We start from the raw sequence: 23366 nt of genomic DNA on the forward strand, positions 1-23366 counted from the left end.
CCCAACCCGCCCTCCCGTTTCTCCTCCCCATCTGTTTGCGTCCTTTCTCCTCCCTCTTGTCTCTATGCTCACTCCTCCCCCATTTCCTCTCCCCCTCTCCTCCCTCTGCTCCCTCTCTGTAGCTGAACAAGGCGTTCCAGGAGGAGGAGTCTCCAGTGGTCATATACTGCATCAGCATGCAGTGGTTTCGTGAGTGGGAGGGCTTTGTCAAAGGAAAAGACAATGGTAATTGGACAGAAGTCTTGCCTTTCCACCCCCAGTCTGGTTTAAATGTCTTATTAAAAAGCTAAATGTATCCCACTTGACAGTTGTGCCTAATGTTTGATATCTGGTGATTGGTTATGATTTATCATGCAAAAACTGGTGTGAATTTTGTCTGATGTAAATTTATCTTATTAAACAAATGTCCCGTCTTTACATTTTTATGGACAGGAGAATATGCCAAACAATAAACTCTTTTATATAGGACATCCTCTTGTTACCAAAAGCTGCTCGTGTTCAAAAGAAACTGTGAAGTCCCATTTCTTGTCTTGATTTATCTTCAAAGAGTTTGCTTTAGTCCCCCGAGTCAAGTTTCCCTCCTTCTACAGCGAAATGAAGCGTCGAACTATATTTCATTTTTATTCCACGTGTTCTCATTTTTTTTTTATCTTCCCTTGCTTTGTATTGTCACATCTATTTATAACAGCTTACATCTGGCACGTCTGCAAACGTCTGTTTTCCTCTGACTTCTGCTCCTCTAATATTTGTTTTCTCTCTGTAGCAACTGCGGTGCAGAAATTGCTTTTCATAGTGTGACACAAACATTTGACATTTTAACGTCATTGCTCTTTGAAACAATTAGGACTGAGAATATCTCAGAAAAATAGACATGCATGTTACTGCTGTATATAATTATGACAACTAATTGTCTTTCTTCATCTTAAAGATCCACCAGGTCCCATCGATAATTCCAAGATTACAGTAAACAAGAACGGCCATTTAACACTCAAACAAGGTACTATTATTTTTATTGATGTTATATTGTTTTATTATTTCTGTGCTTTTATTCTGTAGAAAGGTATAGTTTTGAATATTTATTCAGGAATTGTAAGAAGCATGAAATAAGTAAACCAATGATGATCCTGTAAAGAACAAAGTCCTTTTTATCAGAGCAAGTATTGCAGAGTTTCTTTAGATTGAAGTAGTTCTTTGATTAGATATTTGTGATATGCAATGTGTGTGCTTGCACTGACCCTGCAGGAGCTGACTCGGGACAGATCTCTGAAGAGACGTGGAACTTCCTCCACTCTATCTACGGTGGTGGTCCACTGGTGACGGTGCGGCCGAACATCAGCCACCAGGAAGCTGAATCATCACAATCAGAGGAGAAGATCGAGATGGAGACACGCTCTCTTTAAGCAAGCACTCTACAGTAAAGAATGGGAAACATTTAAGAAACGAAAAGCCTTTTTATTTTGCACTTGACTTTTATTTCAAAAGCATTCAAGCAAAGGACCTCATCTTTACCGCTACATGACAGCCTTTGACAGCTGAGGGAATTAACATGTCTAAAAAGGTTTGTCATTTTGTACAAATCTGTATAAAGAGCTCTTCGATTTCTATTAGCACTGTAGTATTCATGTGTCAGGTTGTTTTCAGAACCAAGCATTTAAAGTATGTGCAGCTAAAAATTCCACTGAATGCCATATTTCTTTTTTTCATGACCAAATGAGCACATATTGTTTGTCCATGTGTCTTGTGTTGCTGATATCGATGAATTGCAATACATCTTGCTGTAGATATATCACACATTTTTCCTGTTATAATATTGTCCAATGAATGGTAAGGAGAGCAAAATGTGACACTTAAAGTGATGAAAATCATAAGGTTATGAAGGGACTAATTACTGACTAGTCTCAGGAATGAATTTTGTGTTTTGCACTGTTCTTTATACGTACAAATTGGCATGCTCACGCAAATGTCTGGTTTGTATTTGAATGTACCAGTACTGATAGTGACGGTATGTTGGTCAAAATTCAGCACTTGGTTATTTATCATAGAAGGGAGTGATTTAATATGATGTTAATAGATTTTTTTGTAGAAAATAAGTGGCAGGCAGAGTCTGTTAAGAATGCATGCTTTAACACTCAATCCCAATTTAACATCACATGTAACTGCATGTAAATGCAAAGCTGCTCATAAAATGTGCACGCAACTCATGATCTGGATCAATCTTCACTAAATTGTACTGCTATAGAAAGCATATTGCAGTATGTAATCAGCATCATCATCAGCAATCTAATTAATTAAAGGCATTATTTTTGTGTATGGGCATGGTGTTGCTTAATGTGTTGGCTGATAGGCGGTAAACAGAATGCTGTACTGTAAGGTTTTGCATATGGATGTCACTTGAGTAAGATCTACCCTGAATTTTGCTGGCTGACACTATTAAAACTTGATGAAAACATATTGAACAGTGTGGTTACGTTAATTGTCACCCTTTGCTGATTTCTGCAAAAGAGTGTTTGTTGGGTGCGAAACAAGGGGTAAATTAGAGAAGAAAAGTAAATTATAATATGTATTGTCCGTCATTAAAAGTGTCAGTAAACAGTCGTTAATTAAGCTAGGTTACCCCGAGATTATGTGACCGACTGCACTTCTGGCATGGGCAAAAATGTAGAGTGTTGCAGTTTGACAAGCGCGGCTGAATCGGCTCACACACCCCGACTAGTTGACTGGACTGAAAACATGGCTGCGGCCGAACGTGCAGCAAATTTACGGAAGTGAGGTATGTGTAATTCTTGGGCTTCAAAAGCGATTTAGAAGTGTACCTCCAATTTGGTACTTGTAGCACAGCAAATGAAAAAAACTGAATTTGGTATCCCACCAAAAAATGTCTACGACCTGCATTGTTGGCAGTACACAAATATATCGGCAAAGTTATGCGCGGAACAATCAGCTAGCTTGGCTAGCTAATATTAACCTGCTGCGGCTAGCCGTAGCTGCTAACTGGTTACCAACTGCCGTTATAGTACTTGGCTGCTATCCATGCTACTCCTGTCTGTACGCAGCAGTTGAAATGTAAACCTCGGCGAATCACAATGTTAGTAGCGATTCCCTCCCTTTATTGTGTTGTTGATGGACTTAACGTCTGGGTCAGTAGTCGAGCTAGCTAGCATGTACCCGATGGTGGTAACGTTGGTAGAGAGGCTGCATCTGAAATCGCCACGATTTCTTCTCTGCGCGGTGCGGTTAACTGGAAAACTAGCCGAGGTAACGTTAGCCAAGTTGGCTAACTAGTCGTTAACAAGAAAAAAGCATTAAAAAATGAAAGTGGCGGGGTTAGATTGTAGTGTACTTGTTAGTTTGGTGTCGTGGACAGTGTGTAAGATAATGTGAATTTCACGAGTGCAACAGTCTGCAGTTTGGTGTCTTAAGCGTTAATGTTTTATATTTAGCCCTGAGAGCTAACGGTAAATTAGTTTGCTGAGGTTAGCTCGCTAAACAGCAAGCTAGGTCAAGTAACGTTTGCTTGGAAGTTGGTCCATGCTAACGTTTACCCTGCTCGTCAGCTCCATGAACCACCTGTGTTGTTTTGCCTAAACGTGGTTCCGGAGTTTTTAACGGTAAACTTTAGAGTTCACCTGACGCAAACTAGTGTTAACTTAACCGGCGGCATGTGCGGCGGCACCGTTGTCTAGTCTCGGTAGTTTAACAGCATCCTCGTGCCTCCAACTTTGTCGGTGCTGAGCTCGCGGCAGCTGATTAGCTGGGATGTGGGGGCTTGGGCGATTCTCGTCGGTATGTATACCAACACCACTTCGTGGATTTTTTGTTGCCAGTAGGCCCTATGGAAGTGTTGAACTACAGGTCAGTAACAGAGACGAACAGACCAGCACGACGGTAAAACGGCTCAAAGCTTGTTTGTTTATCATAAGACAAATTTCTCACTCTGAAACTCAGTTAGCTTAGCTGGTTTGCCAACACTAGCCTTCACACTTTGCTTGTAAGGAGAGTGTTTACTTATGTAAAGCTGAGGAGTTTACTGCTTTAAAATCTCAATGAAACCAGTGTTTGGTATATGAAGGCAAATAAGCAATTTGTAAGCCCTGGTCTGTCATGATTATAGTAATGCAATCAGCACGTGTTTATCATAACTTCATAACGCGCTTTAGAGAAGAACAGGAAGTGGTTTGATTGAAAGGTAAATCACACGTGTTCTGTATAGGTACCTGTGTTGACTAACATATTCGGCTTTGACACTTTTAAAATCCAAGGTTAAACTGCAGCCTGTTGGCAGAAGTTGTTCTATTCCAACCTTGTTAGGATCAGTGACCATACATGGCAGTATATTGTGGTAAGACTGTAATGAACTTGCTCAAACACTACTACTGCAAAATGAAACTAAGCACTTACTAGGTTTACCAGGAGTGTGCTGAGAAGTTCATTGAATAAGCAATGGTATGATCTTCTTTGTTTTATTCATTAGTAGTGATCACAATTTAATGTTTATATCTGACACACTAAAACGTGGCATATGTGACACTAAATTATATGTTTAGATATAGTATACAGTTTATGACTAGTTACCCACTAAAACATTTTTTTGGCTCAGTAACTTAGGACTGTTCACTGTCACTTACCCACCAATATTAGAGAGAGAGCCCCAATGAAATGATGGTCAGTGGTCTAAAGCAGTGGTTCCAAACCCTTCTTGGCTTGTGACCCCATTAAACATAGCAGTGTCTAGTTGCAACCCCTGATCAGATGCTTTGACCTTAGTGTTGACATGAGTTACATGCAGTTCAACCAAGGAGTCATTTATCTGTGTAAGATTTTTTCATTTGAAGCACTTTTAGAGGCCAGATGAAAGCATTAGATTTTTCACATAACAGATTTATCTTTTCAAGACTGGGAACCACTGGCTTAAACTATATCTAATCTAAATTTCCTAGTGTGTATACTGAGGGCAACCAGTGGTGTGATATACAGTACTGTGCAAAAAATGTAAGCACTGTAGGTAATATGAGTATGCTTCCAGAAAAAAATCAATGAATAGTTTTTATTATTTATTTTTATCAATTAAGGTCATACAAAGTGCAGTAAACAGAAAAATACTTAGTATTTGCTGCGGTCACCCTTTGCCTTTAAAATGGCAACCAGTTCTCTTCTGTATGCTTGTGCACAGTTTTTCAAAGTAGTTTGCAAGTAGATTGTTCAGAAAACAGTTCTTATGTGCATTCAGGTTGTCTTAGTGTTTTCAGTATCTTCATGTAATCCCAGACTGACTTCATGATGTTGAGATTAGGGCTCTGTGGGGGCCAAAACATCTGTTACAGGACTCTTATGTTATTCTCGTTGCTGGAGATAGCTCTTTACGATTCTGATTGTATGTTTGGAGTTGTGGTCCTGCAGCAAAATGAATTAAGAACAATCTGATGCCGCCCTGATGGCATGGTTGCATGATGGATAAGAGTGTATATTTAAAATGCCTTAATCCTTTGCACAGTACTGTATTTTTGGTGCTAATTCACTACATGCTCCACAGCCAAGGAGGTTTTTGTTAATGATTAGCCCTCCATAAAAAAAATTCTTGCATACCTACTTTGTAACAGTGTTGACTGGGGGAAAAAAGCAAGCTATCTCACACAGTCAAACTTTATGCACTCTTTGTTATACAACATTGCAGTCATTACACTTCTGTCAGGTGTGTGTTACATTAGTTTGAGCCTCTGCCTCTGTGTCCTCCAGCTTTCTGTCGACATCTATAACGTGTTTTATTGCAGCTGAATTCACAATGTAGTTCTCATGTACATTTGTTTCTGTTGTTAGACAATGGAATGAGAGTGAAATAGTGATTTAATTGAAGCCTTTAAACACTACATGTTAACAGTCATTCTAAATCTGCAGTGATAAAATTCTTAATTTATAATTGGAGCATCATCTGAAAAAATCATGATAAATCCAGGTTGACGACAACAGCTCTGCTGTGTTTTTGGATATATTGTCATTTAAATTTAACAATCACAGTTATGATTAGAGGCGACTAAACGTTGTTCTAACTTTACTGGCAAGCAGCCCCCGACCCTCACCAGGCTGGTTTAGGTCATCGTTTTGGAAAAGCTCCATTTACCTTTTACAAACTGAAACACCAAGCAGGTGTTTTCAAATTTACACGTTCCGATGCTGTTTTGGAAAAGCTCCGTTTTCTGGGGAGGAAAACAGTGTCAGTCTGAAAAGGAGGACTGAAACGGAGAGAAAAAGATGCATTTACAAATTTAAGCAGCTTAATGTGGATGTACTTTTAGATAGGATAGTCACGTTTGCCAAGTAATCACAACTTGCTTTGTATTGTTACACGGGCACAAATCTTCCACCAGGCACCTGAATGCAACATTAGAGTTTCATTTATTAATTATTAGTTGAAGCTATGCCAATTAACAACTTGTTAATTATTGGCATAAGAAAATGTGAGCTAATTTTTCACATTGCTATTCTGCTCAACTGTAACCCTGATCATTTTGAAGTAGTGATTAGTTTTCTAGTTTTTGAGAGCCGGTCACATGAGCCAGCTTAATTAGTTTTGTCGTGGTGAGTCTAAGGGTGAGTGCTCAGTCTGAATAACCTGCCCCCTGCTCCCCCCATTGTGTTTTTCTTTCTCTCTCTTATTTTATGCATGGACAAATCACATTAGCTTTCTCAGCTGGAGTCTTTACTGGAGTGTGAGTAATATGTGCATGTGGTAATGCTTATTCCAGGTGACTATTATGTTATCTCCCTGAAGGAATATTATCAAAATGTATTTGTAGCCAGGGTAGCCTTTGGCTTTGATGTTCCTGTTTTGGCACTGTGTAGGGGAAGGGATGGATTGTCTCAGGCAACAAGGAGCTTTTAAATTAGTTTTGACAGAGGTCGTCCTACAGATTGATGTACTAGGAATTAATGTAAATGAACACCATGTCCAATGCTAATTGATGCAATAATTTCTCTTTTCAACAATGAATGTCTCATGACTATGTCTCATCTTTTGCAAAAGGACACTGAGATCATCTCCCCCTGAATGTCACTTTAGTATGACCTTTACTGCATCACATTTTTATTGTCCTCTGTGGTTAGATTTATTAGTTGGAGCCATGATCTAGAGGGTACTTCAGTGGCAAGTTTCCTGCGTTTGTCCTGATTGGGAATGTTCTCAGGAATTAGGCTATACATACATTTATTCTAGCCAGGAAAGGATTTTTTAAATCCAACTGATTTAATCTAAAAATGTCCCTTTATTTTGATTATGTGTATGTATATTATATGTATATTATGCGTATGTTTATATACACAGGGATAACTTAATTTCTATTTACTGTATATACCTAAATATATATTAATAAATTAAGGTATTAACATGGTTTATAGTTGTATATTTTCCCACTAAAATTAATTGTTTGATTTTGTATTAATTGTTCTTTATATTGATGAGTTTCATGTAATGTAATCTGTTTCTTGTTATTTGTAATAGGAAAACTACTTTGCAATTGTGTTCCTAGTATTGCATGACTGCCGGCTATGGTGTTTTTTTTACATATAGAAACAATATAATTTCTCACATTAACACATTGCTTTACATCTGCTTCACTCCATGACCTTTTTGCAGATTCAAATTACTGAGAGAAACCGGAATAAGATGACTTTTTAAATGTATTTTTGTATGCGTTGATGAGTAAGCTAGCAATGTTATTCAAGTTACATTTGCATCAATACAACCTTAATGTGAATGAAGATGCCTGCATGATATGGTGAAATTATCACCGACTGTCTGACGTAGATGACATGTGATGCATGATGCATAAAGGCTGTTTATTATCAGTGAAATTGATTATTTAGTTTAGAATAAGACTCACTACTTCTTAGCGTGTGCTCGCATTGGATAGTGCTGATTTTCCGGTTCACAGTGTAATTCGGTATTTTTCTTCTAATGCACAGTAATGAACCTCATCAGCGACACACAGAGCGTGTTTTGGGAGTCTTTGTTGTACCTTCAATTGTGTGAGTAAGTTAATCATGTCCTAAGCTTCTATGGTTGTCCACACTTTAAGCCTGTAGGTCTTGTGTAGCATTCTTGTTGTTGCAGCATTTCAATCTTTGTATGTTCTAATAAATTGTGGAAGGATTGCAGCCTGTTGGTCCTCTGGCACACCTGTTATACAGAGATAAACAGACTACAGTGTGTGATGACAAACCTGCAGTGTTATCTCTGCTGAATTGGATGTAAGAATTACAGTGTAGCTTCTGTGTCAGAAATCAGTCAACCAGTAAAACGTGTTTATTCTTTGTCTGACGGAATAAGCAGTGATCTCTGCCGGGGGGGGGGGGGGAAAATATACTCTCACTGAAATATGCACATTATGTATGATGACTTGTGTATTTGATGTTTTTGGTTTTAAGGTAGTTCACCTTTGTGAAATTCACCAGTTTGCCTGCTTTGGGGCTTTTCTTCTCTTAAAATGCTCAGTGCACTGTAGTCACCTTTTATCTCTTGAGTAAGCAAGCAAACACATACAGATGAGCTTCAACGCTGTGACATTTGTGAAGTGTCAAAAGAACCTGCATGATTGGTCATTTAGGCTAAATAGGAGATCTGACCTTACTGTTTCCTGTTTTGATCACCCACCTTTTAAATGTATTTCCTTTGCACAGACCTGGGATAAGACATCTAGTTTTGCTTGTGGCCAGAAGGTGTTGCTTAGCTACAATGACAGGAGAAATCAATACCCCTCTGGTGTGAGCTGAGAAATGACCTGAGCAGTATTTAACAAAGGCCTTTAGGGGAATGCTTTTGTTTGAAAAACCTTGTGTATTAATTTTTAGCTTGGCTGGCCAGTGAAACCAGTCAAACCTATAACCACCGCAATATTAATGCTACAGCATAACCCTTGAGCTGTAAATGTTTGCATGGTTCAATCATTATAATACCTTATTGAACTGTTTGTATCTGTTTGTATGTGTTTTGCAGGTGCCCACATTCTGCTGCAGAGGAGAGAGCACCAGGATGAGGAGACTGTAGGCATCCGCCGTAGTATGGCCGCGTCCCGTTCCTCGCGCGTCACAAGGTCATCAGTGGGGCTCAATGGATTGGATGAGAACTTTTGTGGTCGAACCCTCAGGAACCGCAGCATCGCCCAGCCGGAGGAGACTTCGGTGTCTCCATTACCGAGGGCCCGCTCGCCCAAGAAGAAGCAGGACGCCAAGCAGGAGTCGAAGCAGGACGCCAAGCAGGAGTCGAAGCAGGACGCCAAGCAGGAGTCGAAGCAGGACACCAAACAGGAGAGCAAGCAGGAGTCAAAGCAGGACGCTAAACATGATACAAAGCAGGACGCTAAGCAGGACACTCAGCATGATGGCCAGCAACAGGCCTCATTGCAGGGAAAGGAAACTGACTCAAATGCTTCCACAGCTGAGGTGGAGCAATGGACCAGCTCCAGGAAGCGGGGTGTGTCCTGTTTAGAAAAAGACATTACTCCCGAGAAGCCTGAGAACTGTGATAGAGGGAAAGGGGCGCGGGATGCCTCTCCTCAAATCAAAAGGGCCAAGCGGTGCTCCCGCTCCGGAGAGTCTCAGGGACACGAAGAGCACCCTGAGCCTCAGAAACCTGAAAGTCCAGCCTCTGTCCCAGAGCCTAGCAAGGACAACAGTTGTGAAGAATTTCCCAGTCAAAACTCTGCTAATACAGCTCCTTCCTCACCTGTGCTGAGTAAAGAGGAAGGTGAGCTGACAGGAGCGAAAGTGGAGGATGGCAATGTGGAGTGTGATGGGGCACCTCATCCCCCAAATGCTCACAAAGCTTCTAATGGACTCCGAGAGAATAAAGCAGAGGACTCTAGCGCACTCACTGAAGAGTCTAGTACAGATCCCACCTCTGCCAACAACTGCCCATCGCTGCTCAATGGTAGCCAGGCGGGGGCTCCCTCATCCCCTGACCCTGCTGTGCCTTGTAAAAACTCTGTCCCTGGGCAGAAAGAGGTCTCTGGCTCAGGGGAATTGCCAGCCTCATCTGCACCAGCACTTGAGGCTGTTCCAGAGGATCCTGTCCCTGAGTTGATAGTGGCCAAGGAGCAGGAGGTAGAGGAGGTGGAAGTTGATGTGGTGGGTGAGCCTTTGTGTCTGGCCCACGAGGAGCAGGTGACAGAGAGCGAGAGTGATGCCAATGGCCGGCCACTAACACCATTGCAGGAAGCTGCTGCCTCCACCTCCTCCACAACCAACATGAACAGTAGTCCAATCAACAACAGCAACTCAGGAGAAACTACACCCCCACTAGCAACCACCCCCTCCCCCACAGAGCCAGGGTGCAACCCCTCAATATCCAGCACGCCCCCCTCTTTCACAGAGCTCTATGAACACAGATACACCCTACGGACTTCACCCAGGAGGGCTGCCACTGGTGGCAAAGCCACCTCCTCCAAGCCCAGCTCTCCTCCTAGAGACAATGGTCCCTTGAGGGAAGAGGGGGAGGTGGTGGTTGGGCTGGAGGAGGACTGTCCCATGGTGGAGGAACCTGTTCCCTCAGACTCTGTAGGCCCCTCCAGTGAGTCCTTGGATCCTGGAGACAGGCCAGGTGGCGAGGTTGGTGGGTCTTTGGATGGCAAAGAAGCAGAGAGCAACAAGGAGCTTACACAGACCCAGGCTGCTGAGGAGGAGGAGGAAGAGGAGGAGCCAGACGTTTATTACTTTGAGTCTGACCACCTGGCTCTTAAACACAATAAAGAGTATGTGGGGGCTCCTCATTTCCCCTCATCTTTTGTTGATTTAGCTCTCACACATTTTGATCACTATATTCTGTGATCATTGCATTACTTCTGGTCTGTGGTTTTGAATGGACCAGAGATGCACTTTAGTTAATGTGTATTTCTACGTGCTAAGAGCATTTGATATCCTGAAAGTGCTGAATGTCGGAAAACCTACATTTTTCTTTCTCTAAATTATTATTATTTAATCTTTTTATTCCGGCTTATGACCCCTCTTTGCAGGCTGAATATTTGAATGAGTTGTGAGCAGTCCTCTAAACCTCTTAGTTTCATTTGAAGAACTGTTAGAGGTTTGAAGAGCCAAGGTTTACACCTGCCTGTATTTCATAAGAAATGGATAAAATTAGAGGAAAGTCAGGAAAATAAATCAAAATTTATGTAGCAGAACAGTATTTCTCTTCTTTGCTGTTTGTGTTCATTATCTCATGACCCCCCAGATATATCTTGCAGCTAGAGCTGTGACTAACAGTTATTTCCTTTGTCTATTAATCTGTCATTCATTTTCTCAATTAATTGTTTAGTCTGTTAAAATGTCATAAAACAGTGAAAAATGCAGCACAAGTTCATGTATTCATGGTTGCTTGTTTTATCAAGCGAGGGAATATTTTACATTTTTTCATTAGAAATGACTGAAATGCTTAATCCATTGTTAAAAATCGATCAATTGACTTAATTGTTGCAGCTCTTCTTGCACCCTGTGCCTGTTGACAGTCTCGGCTATGATGCAGAGGATTTTTATGTTTCAACAGTTTGTATTTTATAATAATTGTAGGAGTTGAATGCAAATATAATGAAAAAAACATTATTAGCCTTTTTGGTCAGCAGACCATCTTTTCCTCTGAAAACAAATGTAAGGAAACACTGCATTGTGATATAAGTGTATCAGGGTTTTTGCACCACCAACACATAGACAGAATGTTTGTTTAATTATCCCAGTTATTTTTAGAGCCTTTTCTCAGTCATTATGGGAATATTGCTGAGCATCTAACTATAGCTCCTGTCCTTTTGTTTAGGTTCTACATGTTTCAGCATTTAATTTTCACCTTCAATCTGGTGCTCTGATTGTGTGAATTTCCTGCCAATTGTCAGATTTCCAAAGCCTGAGGAGAATGGATGTTAAAATTACTGCTCTGATTGCTTCTCTTCGCTCTCTTCTCAGGAACAAGAGTTGTTTTAGAGGAAATGGATTTCTCAGTGCAGGCTTTGTTCCTAGTTTGGTTGTCAGATGTCATGCAGGATTATGTTTATGTTAGTGGACAGGTCTCATGCTGTGCGCAGTCAGGCTCTCCTAACTGCACTGTGGCAGGTCAGCTGATTCATGATGCATCTTCATAGGAGGATGGGCGGAGCGCTTTAGGGGCTTAGAGACATCATCAGCTGAGGTCCTTCTGTCTTTGACACCAGTATTGGTGAATGTTTCAAATTTGGATAGTGGCTTTAGAATAAGATTTCACTGCGCTCGAATTACAAGGTAATTCGATCAAGTTTCTGTCACCTAGCAAGGTTTCGTTGCGCTGAGTAAGGAGACTTTCTGAAGGATCCGATCAATGCAGTGAGGAGTCATTTTTGGGGAGGCATGACTAGGCATTTTAAGGTTGCTGAGTGTGGAGAATTGACACTGACATGATTGATGATCTGTATAGAGAAAATCTTGTATTTGCACCTCACAATTTTATGGATTATATTGTGTAAATATAAAAAAAATAATCTCAGAGCCTAAATTATCAGGCATTAACAAAGGAAAACTATTGTCCTGGTCACAGCCTTTCATTTGGCACCAGTGTTTGTGAGTGGTCCTTGGGCCCAGTAGGTGGCAATGGAACACCAGGCTTGTCCCTGGACACCTGGAGGGAGTCCAGAGTGTTGAGAGGCAGAGCCAAGTTCTCCTCATTCCACTAAAACGGATTAATGCACAGATCGTCTGTTCATCTGAAGAAGTCAGCATGCTTGCTGCTTTCTCTTGCAGAGATCTTACATTTTAATCAGAATCACTCTGTAGTACAGGAAAGGTACAGCAATATTTTTTAGTGCCACTGTTGCACAGCCAGATTTACATCTTGCATTGTAGCACAGTACAAACTGATGCTGTACAAGGTCAACTGTGCCTCACATAGTGTAAAAGGCTGGTGTCTGTAACGAATCAAGGGATATGAGGTTAAAGACAGTTGACCGGTCTAAATGAAATTTTAAGTGGAGGATTTTCAAACCACCGGCAGCTATTGAATAAATTGTGTCCTGTGCATTGATTTTCATTCATGTCCTGTTAGGAAGGATTGATCCACTCTGCTCCACTGAGCACCTGCATTAGGTTATAGCCATGTAGAATGCTGTCACACTACTGTCGATTCCTCCAGCTCTGCTCACACTGTAAGGCCTCTGAGTCAGTACCACACTTAGTCATTGACAGCTCAGTTTGCAGTTCTCCTGTTGCCCCAGAGGGTGTGAGTGGAAAGGTCAGACCTCTACAGCACTGAAGACTCCTCAAGCACTGCAAAACCCAAGTGGTAGTCATGCAAAGATTTTGATATTTGCTGTGAAATCTGAGTGATGAGCATAGTTAGAGATGAGAGCGGTGTTGTAGTGGTTGCACTGTGTTTTCTCCTACCAAGTAAATGTTTATTATTTACCAGCTGCAGTTCTTGATGACACTAGAAAAGCAACTGACTAAAGTTGTTAGGTATTTGCCAAAAAGGTTCATTTGAGAAGATGCATATTTTATAGCCATTGCCAAGATTTGTACTACTCAAACACCTGTAAACACTTTATAGGCAAAATAGGGGGAAAAGATTGGAGAGCCCTTCCTGTCTTGTGTAACTATTTAGGTTGTGAGCACCATGGTTGAATTATGCATAGTCTGGGTTCTAAAAGTTTGATGCACTGCAGCATTGCAAGTGTCAGGTTAAATAATGTAAGCAGTCAATTCATTCCACTCTTGTCTAAACTCACTTCCTTTCATGTCAGTTATCAGAGGCTGCTGCAGACCATCGGAGTTCTCGAGGCCCAGCGCACGCAGGCCATCCTGGACCTGGAGACATTGGCACGTCAACAGAGAGAGGCACTAGCCGATCCCATTAGCTTTGTTGAACAGCTGCAGAAACGGGTAAAAAAAAAAACCAAAAAAAAACAGACCTGTGTCCTTGATATAATAAAATGCATAAAGCTTAGAAGTGCCGGGGAGAAAAGTGTTATGTTTTGATTTACAACAAACGCCTTCGGAATGAGTTGCATAAAAAATGTTAAATACACTGTGCATGCTGGTATTTTAATAAGTTGTCACTTACTCTGCATCAACCCCTCTCTGAGACATGTAAGATCTTGATTTTGGTTTTTGCCTCAGGAATACCTGGCTTGTTGAAACGTTGCTGGAATAAATAGATTTGGTAGCTTGTAAAATGCAGGGTGCAGACTGCCATTCCTTTTCCACTGTATGAGTCTCATTCATTCAACCGGGCTGAATGTGCACACTTTCCACATTTTCTACTTGGGATTTACTACCTGACAGCTTGCACAATATGATTTCAAAACAAATCAGTAAATGAACTAATGCAGTCAAGTAAATGTGGCCACTAAATACAGTCAGAACACCTGCTGAACAAGTTAAAGCAAGTATTTGCTTAAAAAGTGGTGAAACCTTTTGTTTCATCTAAATATGAAGACAGAAGCCCTCCACAGCACACGAATGGCCATCCCTTCTCTTGAACCTAGATATTGGGATCACTTTAAAGCCCCTGCTGAAGAAGCAATTGGGAAAATTGTGTGCTAACTTATGTTGAGCAATAACTGGACTCAAGTTACAAGTTTACAAAGATATCAACATTTGAGCATACCCAACAAAAGTAGAAATATCCTAATATATGAAAGTTTGTTTTGTAACATCTTTTGGTTTCTCATGTGTTGTCAAATATCTAACATTGCTGCAGTGAGTGTTACAGAAGTTATTTGTTAATTTGTTATTGGAATTGTGACGCCCTGATTCTTGTGATCTTCAGGTGAATTTGGGCTTGCCGTGTCCGCAGCGGGTTGTCCAGCTCCCTGACATTGCGTGGGAACAGTACACCTCAGGCCTTGGTGACTTTGAGAGAGAGTTCTGCGACAAGAAGCGCAAAACCAGGCGGCTAAAGCTGATCTTCGACAAAGGCACGTATAAACTTAGAAATGACAGTGAATTTTATTTAATATAGATTGGTTATTTGTCTTTATCTTGTAGGGTGTACAATACATCAAATACCAGATAAACAATTTTGTCATCTCACAGCTTTTAAAGATAATAATTCTGCTCATTCCCTCCATTTAGGTTTGCCTCTTCGACCAAAAAGTCCAGTAGAACCCAAGAAAGAGGGCGAATCCTCCACCATGTACTCCTCTCTGCCCACTAGTGATGCTCCAGAGAACGGAAGGCAAGCGCAGGTATGGCTCTGCCTCCTTACTAAAATAACCTGTATGACACACACATGCTGCTGCTGTCATCACAGTGGTGATCGTCTGCCAGTGTATCATTACATTACCATTACCGTTTCAAAGTGCCATCTCAACCTCATCTCCCTTATTCTTCCTCGTAAGCATACAGCACATGTGAGCACAAAAGATGGTATCTATGGAAACATGAGGGGACTGCCTCTCCCACACCTCTGATTATTATGTCTTATTCTTGGCCTCTATTATGTGTGTGTGTGTGTGTGTGTGTGTGTGTGTGTGTCTCTCTCCACACTGTATAGGCAGTAAGGTTTCACTTTTAATTGATTGTTCGGATTAGAAACGCCAAGCATTTAGCACGGAGCAAACAACTCCTTGATTATTTCTGTCTCGCTCCCTGTTTATATTGTACGAGCACATTTGCATTTCCCCGGACTACACTGTCTGAATTCTAACAGGATTTTGTTTGTCACTCAAAAGAGTTGCTGTTTTTCTGCGTTTTCCCAATGACATGTCTCGAGTCACATCTGACAGCCGGGCTTTCTCTGTCAAACTGACAGATTCAGTGTGCCAGGCAGTTCATATGCACAGAGCTCTTCAAATAGCATTTTGCCCCCCCCTTTTTTTTTTTTCCTTTCCATGGAGTCAGTCCTTTAACATGCCTGTCACTTGTTTACTTGACAGATGATCAGGGGGAGGATTTGTCATCCAAACAAGCCTGACACATTTAACCAGCTGTGGACTGTGGAGGAACAGGTAGGATGCAAGCGTTTAAGATGTTGCACTATATTTTTTAAGACTGACATAATTTATCAGGGGAGTAGTTTAGTGTTTGGTTTCATTGCCATTAAACAACCTACACGTAACACAGAAACACCAAACAAACTATAAAGAACACATGAAATAAATAGAGAGAGAACAACCAAGTGTGTGTGGGGATTGCTTGGTGAGACTGGTATAGCAACATTTTCAGGCTCTTTGTAGATAAAATTTTTTTTTTCATGAACACCACATTGATGTTATAAAAAAGGAAATCTAAAATTTACAGAACTCTAGTTTGTCCAACTATCATCATTTTGTGAAATCAGGGCTTTAAATTCTTTTTTTTTTTATAAGCAGACATTTATTAATTTGTTCTACTTGCCTCATTCATGGGCTTTCTTTTGACTAGTGTCTATCTGAATACTTATGTCTTGTTGCTTAGTATTATCATTTGCACAATAAGGAAGTTTGTCCTTGCACAGTTTTCACCTGGTTATTTGTGTATTTTCCAGAAAAAACTGGAGCAGCTTCTTGTTAAGTTCCCTCCTGAGGAAGTCGAGTCCAGGAGATGGCAGAAGATTGCTGATGAGCTGGGCAATCGAACAGCAAAACAGGTGATGAAGCGAGAGAAAAAATGCGTGCACTTTACCCATTACCCATTTGGTTTAGTTAGTTACTTATTTTCTGGTCAGATTTTTGGAAAGAATTCACTTTAAAGAAGCAACAAACTTCATGATGACCTACACTTGAAAGAACTGACTTGGCTGATTGTTTGAAAAGTGTGTCTTTGCTATGGCAACAGAATGTTAAATTGAGTATACATGGACTTATATGATAACTGCAGCCCCTGCAAGTACCTGAATGATGTGTGTGTGTGTGTGTGTGTGTGTGTGTGTGTGCGCGTGTGTGTGCGCGCGTGTGCGTGCGTGTGTGTGACCTCAGTTGCTTCAAGCGACTGTTCCTCAGTTGGAAATAATTAACGTAGAAATTTTCCTATTAAAACTTTCCAGGTTGCCAGTAGGGTTCAAAAGTACTTCATCAAACTGACAAAAGCTGGTATCCCTGTGCCTGGAAGAACACCCAACCTGTGCATGTACACTAAAAAGGTAATTCTTAACTCATTAAATACAAAACCCTTGACAATATTAAAACAAATTGTTGTCTTAATGAATGTAAGGTGTCTTGAAGTAAGGACTGGGCAATTAATTCAGTATTGACACATCTGTTAAATGGTGTTGTGATGTTTTGAGTGTGGTTTTGAGTAGAGCTTGATTTATTTTGGATATATGAGAAAAGCCGTGATAAGATTAAAAAAAAAAAAAAAACAGCTAATGATATCGGCCAAGCCTTGTACAGATTGGTGACAAATTAACGGAAAAATCAACATTAAGTGTCTCAGTAATGTGTCGGGCCACCATGTGCCACCAGAACAGCTGCAGTGCTCCTCGGTATTGATTCTCCAAGTCTCTGAAGTCTACTGCAGTGTTTTAATGGTGGCGGTGGAGAGTTTTAACACGCCGGTCTAAAATCTCCCATAGTTGTTCAACCGTGAAGGCCATGGCATACGATTCACATCATTTTCACACTCATCAAACCATTCAGTGAGCCCTCATGCCCTATGGATGGGAGCGTTGTCATCCTGTTTTATCATTTTACAAAATAAATGACACTAAGCAAATTGTAATGTGCATTTCAACAGTTATTTTAGCAAGTTTTGTTTGACATGAAGAATTTTGTGAACTATAATATTTAACAGCAGAACACAGTTCATTGTACTGATCATCATATGTGGTGCATCCTGATGTATATTGATATTGGAAAAGCATACTTTTTAATATCACGATACTGATTTGACCTATATTGCCCAGTACATGTTTAAGGGGACGTTTAAAATGATTTCCTTCTGTAACCCATTTGTTCTCCAGGCATCCAGTAAGAGGCAGCACCACCTTAACAAGCACCTGTACCGGCCGTCCACCTTCTTGACCTCCTATGAGCCTCCGGTCTACATGGATGAAGATGATGAGCGCTCAGCGTATTACAGCAGCGTGCAGGACCCCTCTGCTGATGACTCGGTCAGTCCTCTGTCACATCTGAGAACATCAATTACTGAAGGCCACAAAGCTTTTGTCTTTATATTTAAGTATACTTGTGTTTGCACACACACACACACACACACACACACACAATCTTGTAACTGAGCTCATTCACCTCGTTCGTGCCACCGATCACCGACCAGACTGTGGTACTTTGCTGCTTAATTAAGCTAATCACAAGCTCACATGTCCTCTTCTCTGTCACCATCCACAGTCGTACCCTCTCCTCCTTATGTAAGAAGTGGCCTGTATGATAAAGACTGGTAAAAGCTACATGTTATTTTCCTTTGGGAGCTTGTTTTATACCTGACCAGTTCATTTAAATCCATTTCAGAGAGGGCAAAATGCTCCCTGCCTTGTCTCTTACATCTGTATCATATGATAGACTGTCCCTCCGCCTCCTAACTCCACTTTAACACCTTTGGATGAAATGATGCATTTGGCCCTTAATCATGCTCGTTTCTACTAAACACCCCCCCCCCCCCCCCCCCCCCAGTGTGTGCTGTTGAAAACTGCTCAATCAGAGCAGGGGGCCTGGCCAGCCTCGCCTCTTTTTCCATTTGAACTCCGCGACTCCTGACGCTCGCCGTTATCCAAGCGCTGACATTTTCTTTCTCCCCCTTTGATGGCAGTAACCTTTAAGTAAAACCAGGTTGCTGTGTCCTGCTGAGAACACAGGCTGCCGGCTCCACCGGCGCGTTAACAAAACCTCTGACACCGCCGATATGATGTAAAGTCACAAAGATGTTGCCAGCATGGGCCACAATAATTTCTCACTTCACCAGGTTGTCCTTTACTTTGGCTGTGTTTGCAGGTTGCACTGAAAGTCTTCTCAGGGCAAGTGCATCGGCAGCTTTGCAGGTCTTTCACAAAGCCATTCCCGGTCAAGACCTGGGAGTTTTGTTGACAATAAAATGTTGCACATTGCCCCTATTTTCATGTCTCAAGGGGTTTTTCCCCTCTCTATAAGAGGGTGAGATATCAGACATTCAGTGTCTTTGTGAAGGACATTGATGTTTTCACTTGTGTACTTTGAGCCGAAAGACGACCTCTGCTCACGACAGACACCACAACAATGCAGCTCAGACCGAAGAAAACCAATACTGATGTTCATGGATATGTTGCGTACTAAAATTAGACCGATCAATATTGTCAGCAAAATTGTTTGTGGGTTATAAAAGATCTAGAGAATATCATTATCAGATTGGGTCGCTGGAGTCATGTAGAGATGTTTTGTTTGTGTGCATGTCCTGATGCCCATCACTCACGTCCTCTGTCTCCTCTCTCTCTCTCTCTCTCTCTCTCTTTCTCTTTCTCTTTGCATGTTTATGTATGTGTGTGTTTGCTTGCTTTCCTGGACTCCCAGGACGAGGAGAGTGTACCTGTGGAGTTGAGAAATTTGCCAGAATACAAAGAGCTTTTGGAGCTGAAGCGACTGAAAAAACAGAAGCTCCAGGAGATCCAGGAGGATAAGGTCGGGGTGCGGCACGTAGGCTACAAGGTGAAGACTGCATATTTCTGTACATCATGAAGACAAAATTAAAGCCAGGCTTCTGCATATACAAATGTCCTCAGTGTATGAGGGGAGGTGAAATCACAACCTTGAGTGAGAGGGATTGTAAGCTGGTCAACAAGGACAGAGATTGTGGGCACATTTGCATAGTATACACCAGTTCTCTATGAGCATGTATCATATTCACACTGTACAAAAAACAATACAAATATATTTGAAGAGGACAGAATTCATATTAGAAATGGTTTGAGAGTGTCATGTTGATAGACTATTGTCCCCCCAATGAAAATACAGAAGGCTGAATTAAGCCACTGAATCAGTGAAAATACATATTTGACTCAATTATGACATTTTCCAGTTTGAAATTGGCAACATAGGACAGAAGTCATTGCTTGTTTGACGTTAGCAATAGCAACATTACCGAACAGAATAGTATTTAATTTTTTAACTTTCTCCGTATCTGTATTTCTACTGTTGCTATAGTGTTCCCTTATTTGAATTGAGGATGTGAGGGTAGAGGGGTTCATATGCTGTAGAGATTGTAAAGCTGTTTTGGTTTGGGCTAAAAAATAAATCTGACTTGACTTGGTGTCCTGCCCAGGCCACATGGTCTTATTACCACAAAATACAGATCCACAGATTCAAAATGATTTAAAAACTGAATATTTCAGCTACCATGACAAAAATGTTCTTTTGTGATGGATACGGTGTTTTCTTTCTTAGTTGCCAGGCATTTCCTGCAATTCTTACCAAAAGAAAAATCATATACTCACATATTACCTTCAGACAACAGAAACAAATCAATGGTTCTTTTTATTTTTATATTTTTAAAATAAATGATTCCTCCAGTTGCTGTACATGGGACAAAAGCAAACCAAACAAAAAGAAATTAATCAACACCAAGGTCACAAAGAACACATACACTGCTCTTCATAAATACCTTTATATCTGCCTGCCTTACTTGCCTGCAGTAGGGTATTGCTTCTTAACTGAGTTCACAGGGACCTCTGCCTTATCTGTAAATTACACTTTATATGTGCTTCACTGTAGCAGTCTTCTTTGATTCAAACATATTTTTCTGAGCTTTGGCTTATTGTTCCTTATTGTGTTCTGAAGATGTGTGTGTGTGTTTGTGTGTGTGCTTGTTTTCAGTGTGATGTCTGTGGCATGGAGCCAATCCAGGGAGTGCGGTGGCACTGTCAGGACTGTCCGCAAGACAACTCGGTTGATTTCTGCTCCAACTGCTCCGACTGGTGAGACCATCCACCTCTGTCATGAACTCATGGAGAGCGTGGGCCAAAATGATGATGACATTAATTTGTCTACCATCAAATTTTCGATCTCCATAGAGTTTATACACTGTTGGCTATCCCTTTAAGATCGGGGATGTGTCAGGCCATTATAGGCAATGTTATAAATGAAAGGGCATGACTGCTTTATGGCAGTAATGCATCTTTATGAGATTTGCATCAAACTGGATTAGTCAAACAAGCCTGTCTGGTTATTTTATCCATTTTTAATTAAATTTTCCAGAAACTTAAATATTATGATACATATCAATATTGTGAATTGTCTTGTTTACTTATATTAAGGGCCTTTATATCTTAAGTTTGTTCTGCTTATATAGCATTTTGTTTAAGACTGTGTTAACAAAATATCCTAGGAATTTACAGACACATACATAATCTTTTTTTTTCAAAAATTCAGAGGAATGTTTCCAGGAAATTAGCTGAAAAATGCGGGACCCATGAAATAAAACGTTACCAGAAAATAATTTGTAGCTTTATTTCTTACAATCTAATGTGTTAAAAATGCAGAAAATGTAATAATCATATCTTTTTTAAAGGCGTATAGATAGTAAAACATGTCATGGTCAGAAGGTATTGATTTTGAGTTAGAACCCGAAGTGACAGTTGAAATAAAATTGTTTAGGCGATTTTCTTACGTTTCGCTTAATTTTGCCTTCAACATGAGATCGTTAGACCGCCAAGACGTTGGTTCTTACATGACTAATGTTTTTCCTCTTTTCCCCTCTCATGTTCCAGTTTGTTCAAGACAGAGACCCACAAGCCTAACCACCACTTGGAACCAGTGTACCAGCCAGAAACCTTTCTGGACAGGGACTACTGCCTGCCGCAAAGCACAGGCTACAACTACCTGGACCCTAACTACTTCCCAGCCAACAGATGACAGGGTACCAGACGCCCCTAGCTCCAGGCTCTCTCCACATATCCCACAGGCCACTCTGTGCATGGCTCCATCCTCCAAGTCCAAGATAACCGCTTAACCCGCCGCCAGGCAGGAAGGCCAGCAGGCAGGCAGACAGCCAGGGGCCTCAGAGCAGACCACAGTGCTGCTGGTGGGGGGCTGTTGGTAAACTGGCCTCCCTGACTCGAGCAGAGGGCGGCCATGTTGGTTCCTCAGAACAAGGGGGCCCCGCTCCACCTCAGCCAGGTTAATCAACGGATCTGTGATTTGAAACGATACACTATTTTTAAAAACAAAAAAAAAAACAAAAAAAAAAACGAAGGCACACCGACATTCCCGAGCTCTGTGACTCCAGGAGGGCGGTTCATGTTTCCCTCTTCCCGTCATCGCCCTCCAGTTACCTCCCTGTGCTGCTTCGAAACTGGAGAATTGACGATAAGTCTGGTGAATGGAGATGTGTGGTCGACGAGTGTGTCATAGTGGACTGTGAAGTCATCAACTGAGATACACACAGGTGGTTTGTATGTGTGTATGTGGTCTCCGTGTTATGCAAGAGTGGAAAATGTTCTAGCTAGGTATCAGTAGATTGAGTATTTATGAGTCGCAGCTTCCCCAGCGGGAGTCGGGGGGGCTGCTGTGAGAGATGTTAGACGGACACCGAGGTCGAGGTCGGTGTGTTTATGGCTGCAGACTGTAGGAAGTTCTGCTGATCCACATGACGTTCTGCAGACAGACCTGTACGTGTTCAACGGATTGTGCGCCATGTTTCAACATGGAGCCGTCACTACCACTGTCACACAACGCTGCTCTCTACCCCCCTCACCTTTCAAACAAACACACACACACAGACACAGACACAGACACACACAGATGCACACTTTCATCTCTATTTCCTTTCCCTTTGCTCTCTTCACTAAAACATGTCTAGCAAGGAAGCACTACAAGCATGGAGAGCAAATGTTTTTGAAGGCAGGCGAATGGGAACGTATGGGGAAAAATACAGAAGACTGTTTTTGTTTTTCTTTTCTTTTCTCTTCTCCTCCCCCAATGTGTGCCGTTGTTGATCATGTTGAGTGTACAAGTATATGGTGAAAAGTAGCCAGTGCTAGTTGCTGTGTGCCATTTTTAAAAAGAAATATTTTTTTGTTTTTGGGGAATTCCACCTCTAAACCTGGCCACAACTCCCTTTCTGTGTGGCACCATCGACCCACATTATCCTACATTATTGATCCAGTCATCATGCCTCTAGACCTTCTTTAATTTTGCAGTCCACTTTAAAAAGGTCCATTTAAAAGATTGTATTTTTATTAATCTATTTAAAAAAAAAAAAAAGGAATTGAGGTAGTGGTTGGTGCCTCCACTGTGGAACAACCCACACAATTTTATACACATAGATTTTGTTGTGCTTGAGTAGACACCATTTTGTATGGTTTTCGTCTCCTTCCCTTACCTCCTTTGCCCTGCTTCAATATCTGTGTATAACAGTCTGTTCTTATGTAAAAAAAACAAAAAAAAAAACAAAAAAAAAAAAAAATGTAAAAAAAAAAAAAAAAAATGCTAGAGGAGAATCGTGGAAATAAAAGTATGTGAAAATAG

At 41.1% G+C, this 23366-nt stretch overlaps 2 protein-coding genes across 8 annotated transcripts in view; both read left to right on the forward strand.

The window, feature by feature from the left end:
- The window catches only part of usp33 (ubiquitin specific peptidase 33), a 22669-nt gene extending 20218 nt beyond the window's left edge, over positions 1-2451 (forward strand). For both annotated transcript variants that reach the window (XM_023410908.2, XM_023410909.2), the window contains exons 22-24: positions 123-225; positions 929-997; positions 1243-2451. In XM_023410908.2, the coding sequence (XP_023266676.1) occupies positions 123-225; positions 929-997; positions 1243-1400 (330 nt within the window). In that variant the 3' untranslated portion in view covers positions 1401-2451. The remainder of the gene's footprint in view (positions 1-122; positions 226-928; positions 998-1242) is intronic.
- A 234-nt stretch (positions 2452-2685) lies between these two features.
- Positions 2686-23366, forward strand: zzz3 (zinc finger, ZZ-type containing 3). 6 transcript variants are annotated; one of them, XM_023410878.2, is made up of 12 exons: positions 2686-2770; positions 8987-10739; positions 13740-13878; positions 14768-14915; positions 15073-15185; positions 15876-15947; positions 16466-16567; positions 16964-17059; positions 17879-18028; positions 19416-19550; positions 20715-20815; positions 21608-23366. In XM_023410878.2, exons 2-12 carry the CDS (start codon positions 9052-9054, stop codon positions 21750-21752), a joined length of 2889 nt encoding a protein of 962 aa, XP_023266646.1. In that variant the 5' UTR covers positions 2686-2770; positions 8987-9051; the 3' UTR covers positions 21753-23366. The 6 variants fall into 6 exon arrangements, with proteins under 6 accessions (XP_023266646.1, XP_023266647.1, XP_087031416.1 ...); XM_023410879.2 differs by lacking the exon at positions 2686-2770 and adding an exon at positions 3013-3085; XM_087175290.1 differs by lacking the exon at positions 2686-2770 and adding an exon at positions 3114-3255.

This window comes from Seriola lalandi, unplaced genomic scaffold (genome assembly GCF_002814215.2).
Source record: "Seriola lalandi dorsalis isolate HSWRI2012SDOR001 ecotype SW California unplaced genomic scaffold, Sedor1 jcf7180002054441, whole genome shotgun sequence".
Classification (NCBI taxonomy): domain Eukaryota; kingdom Metazoa; phylum Chordata; class Actinopteri; order Carangiformes; family Carangidae; genus Seriola; species Seriola lalandi.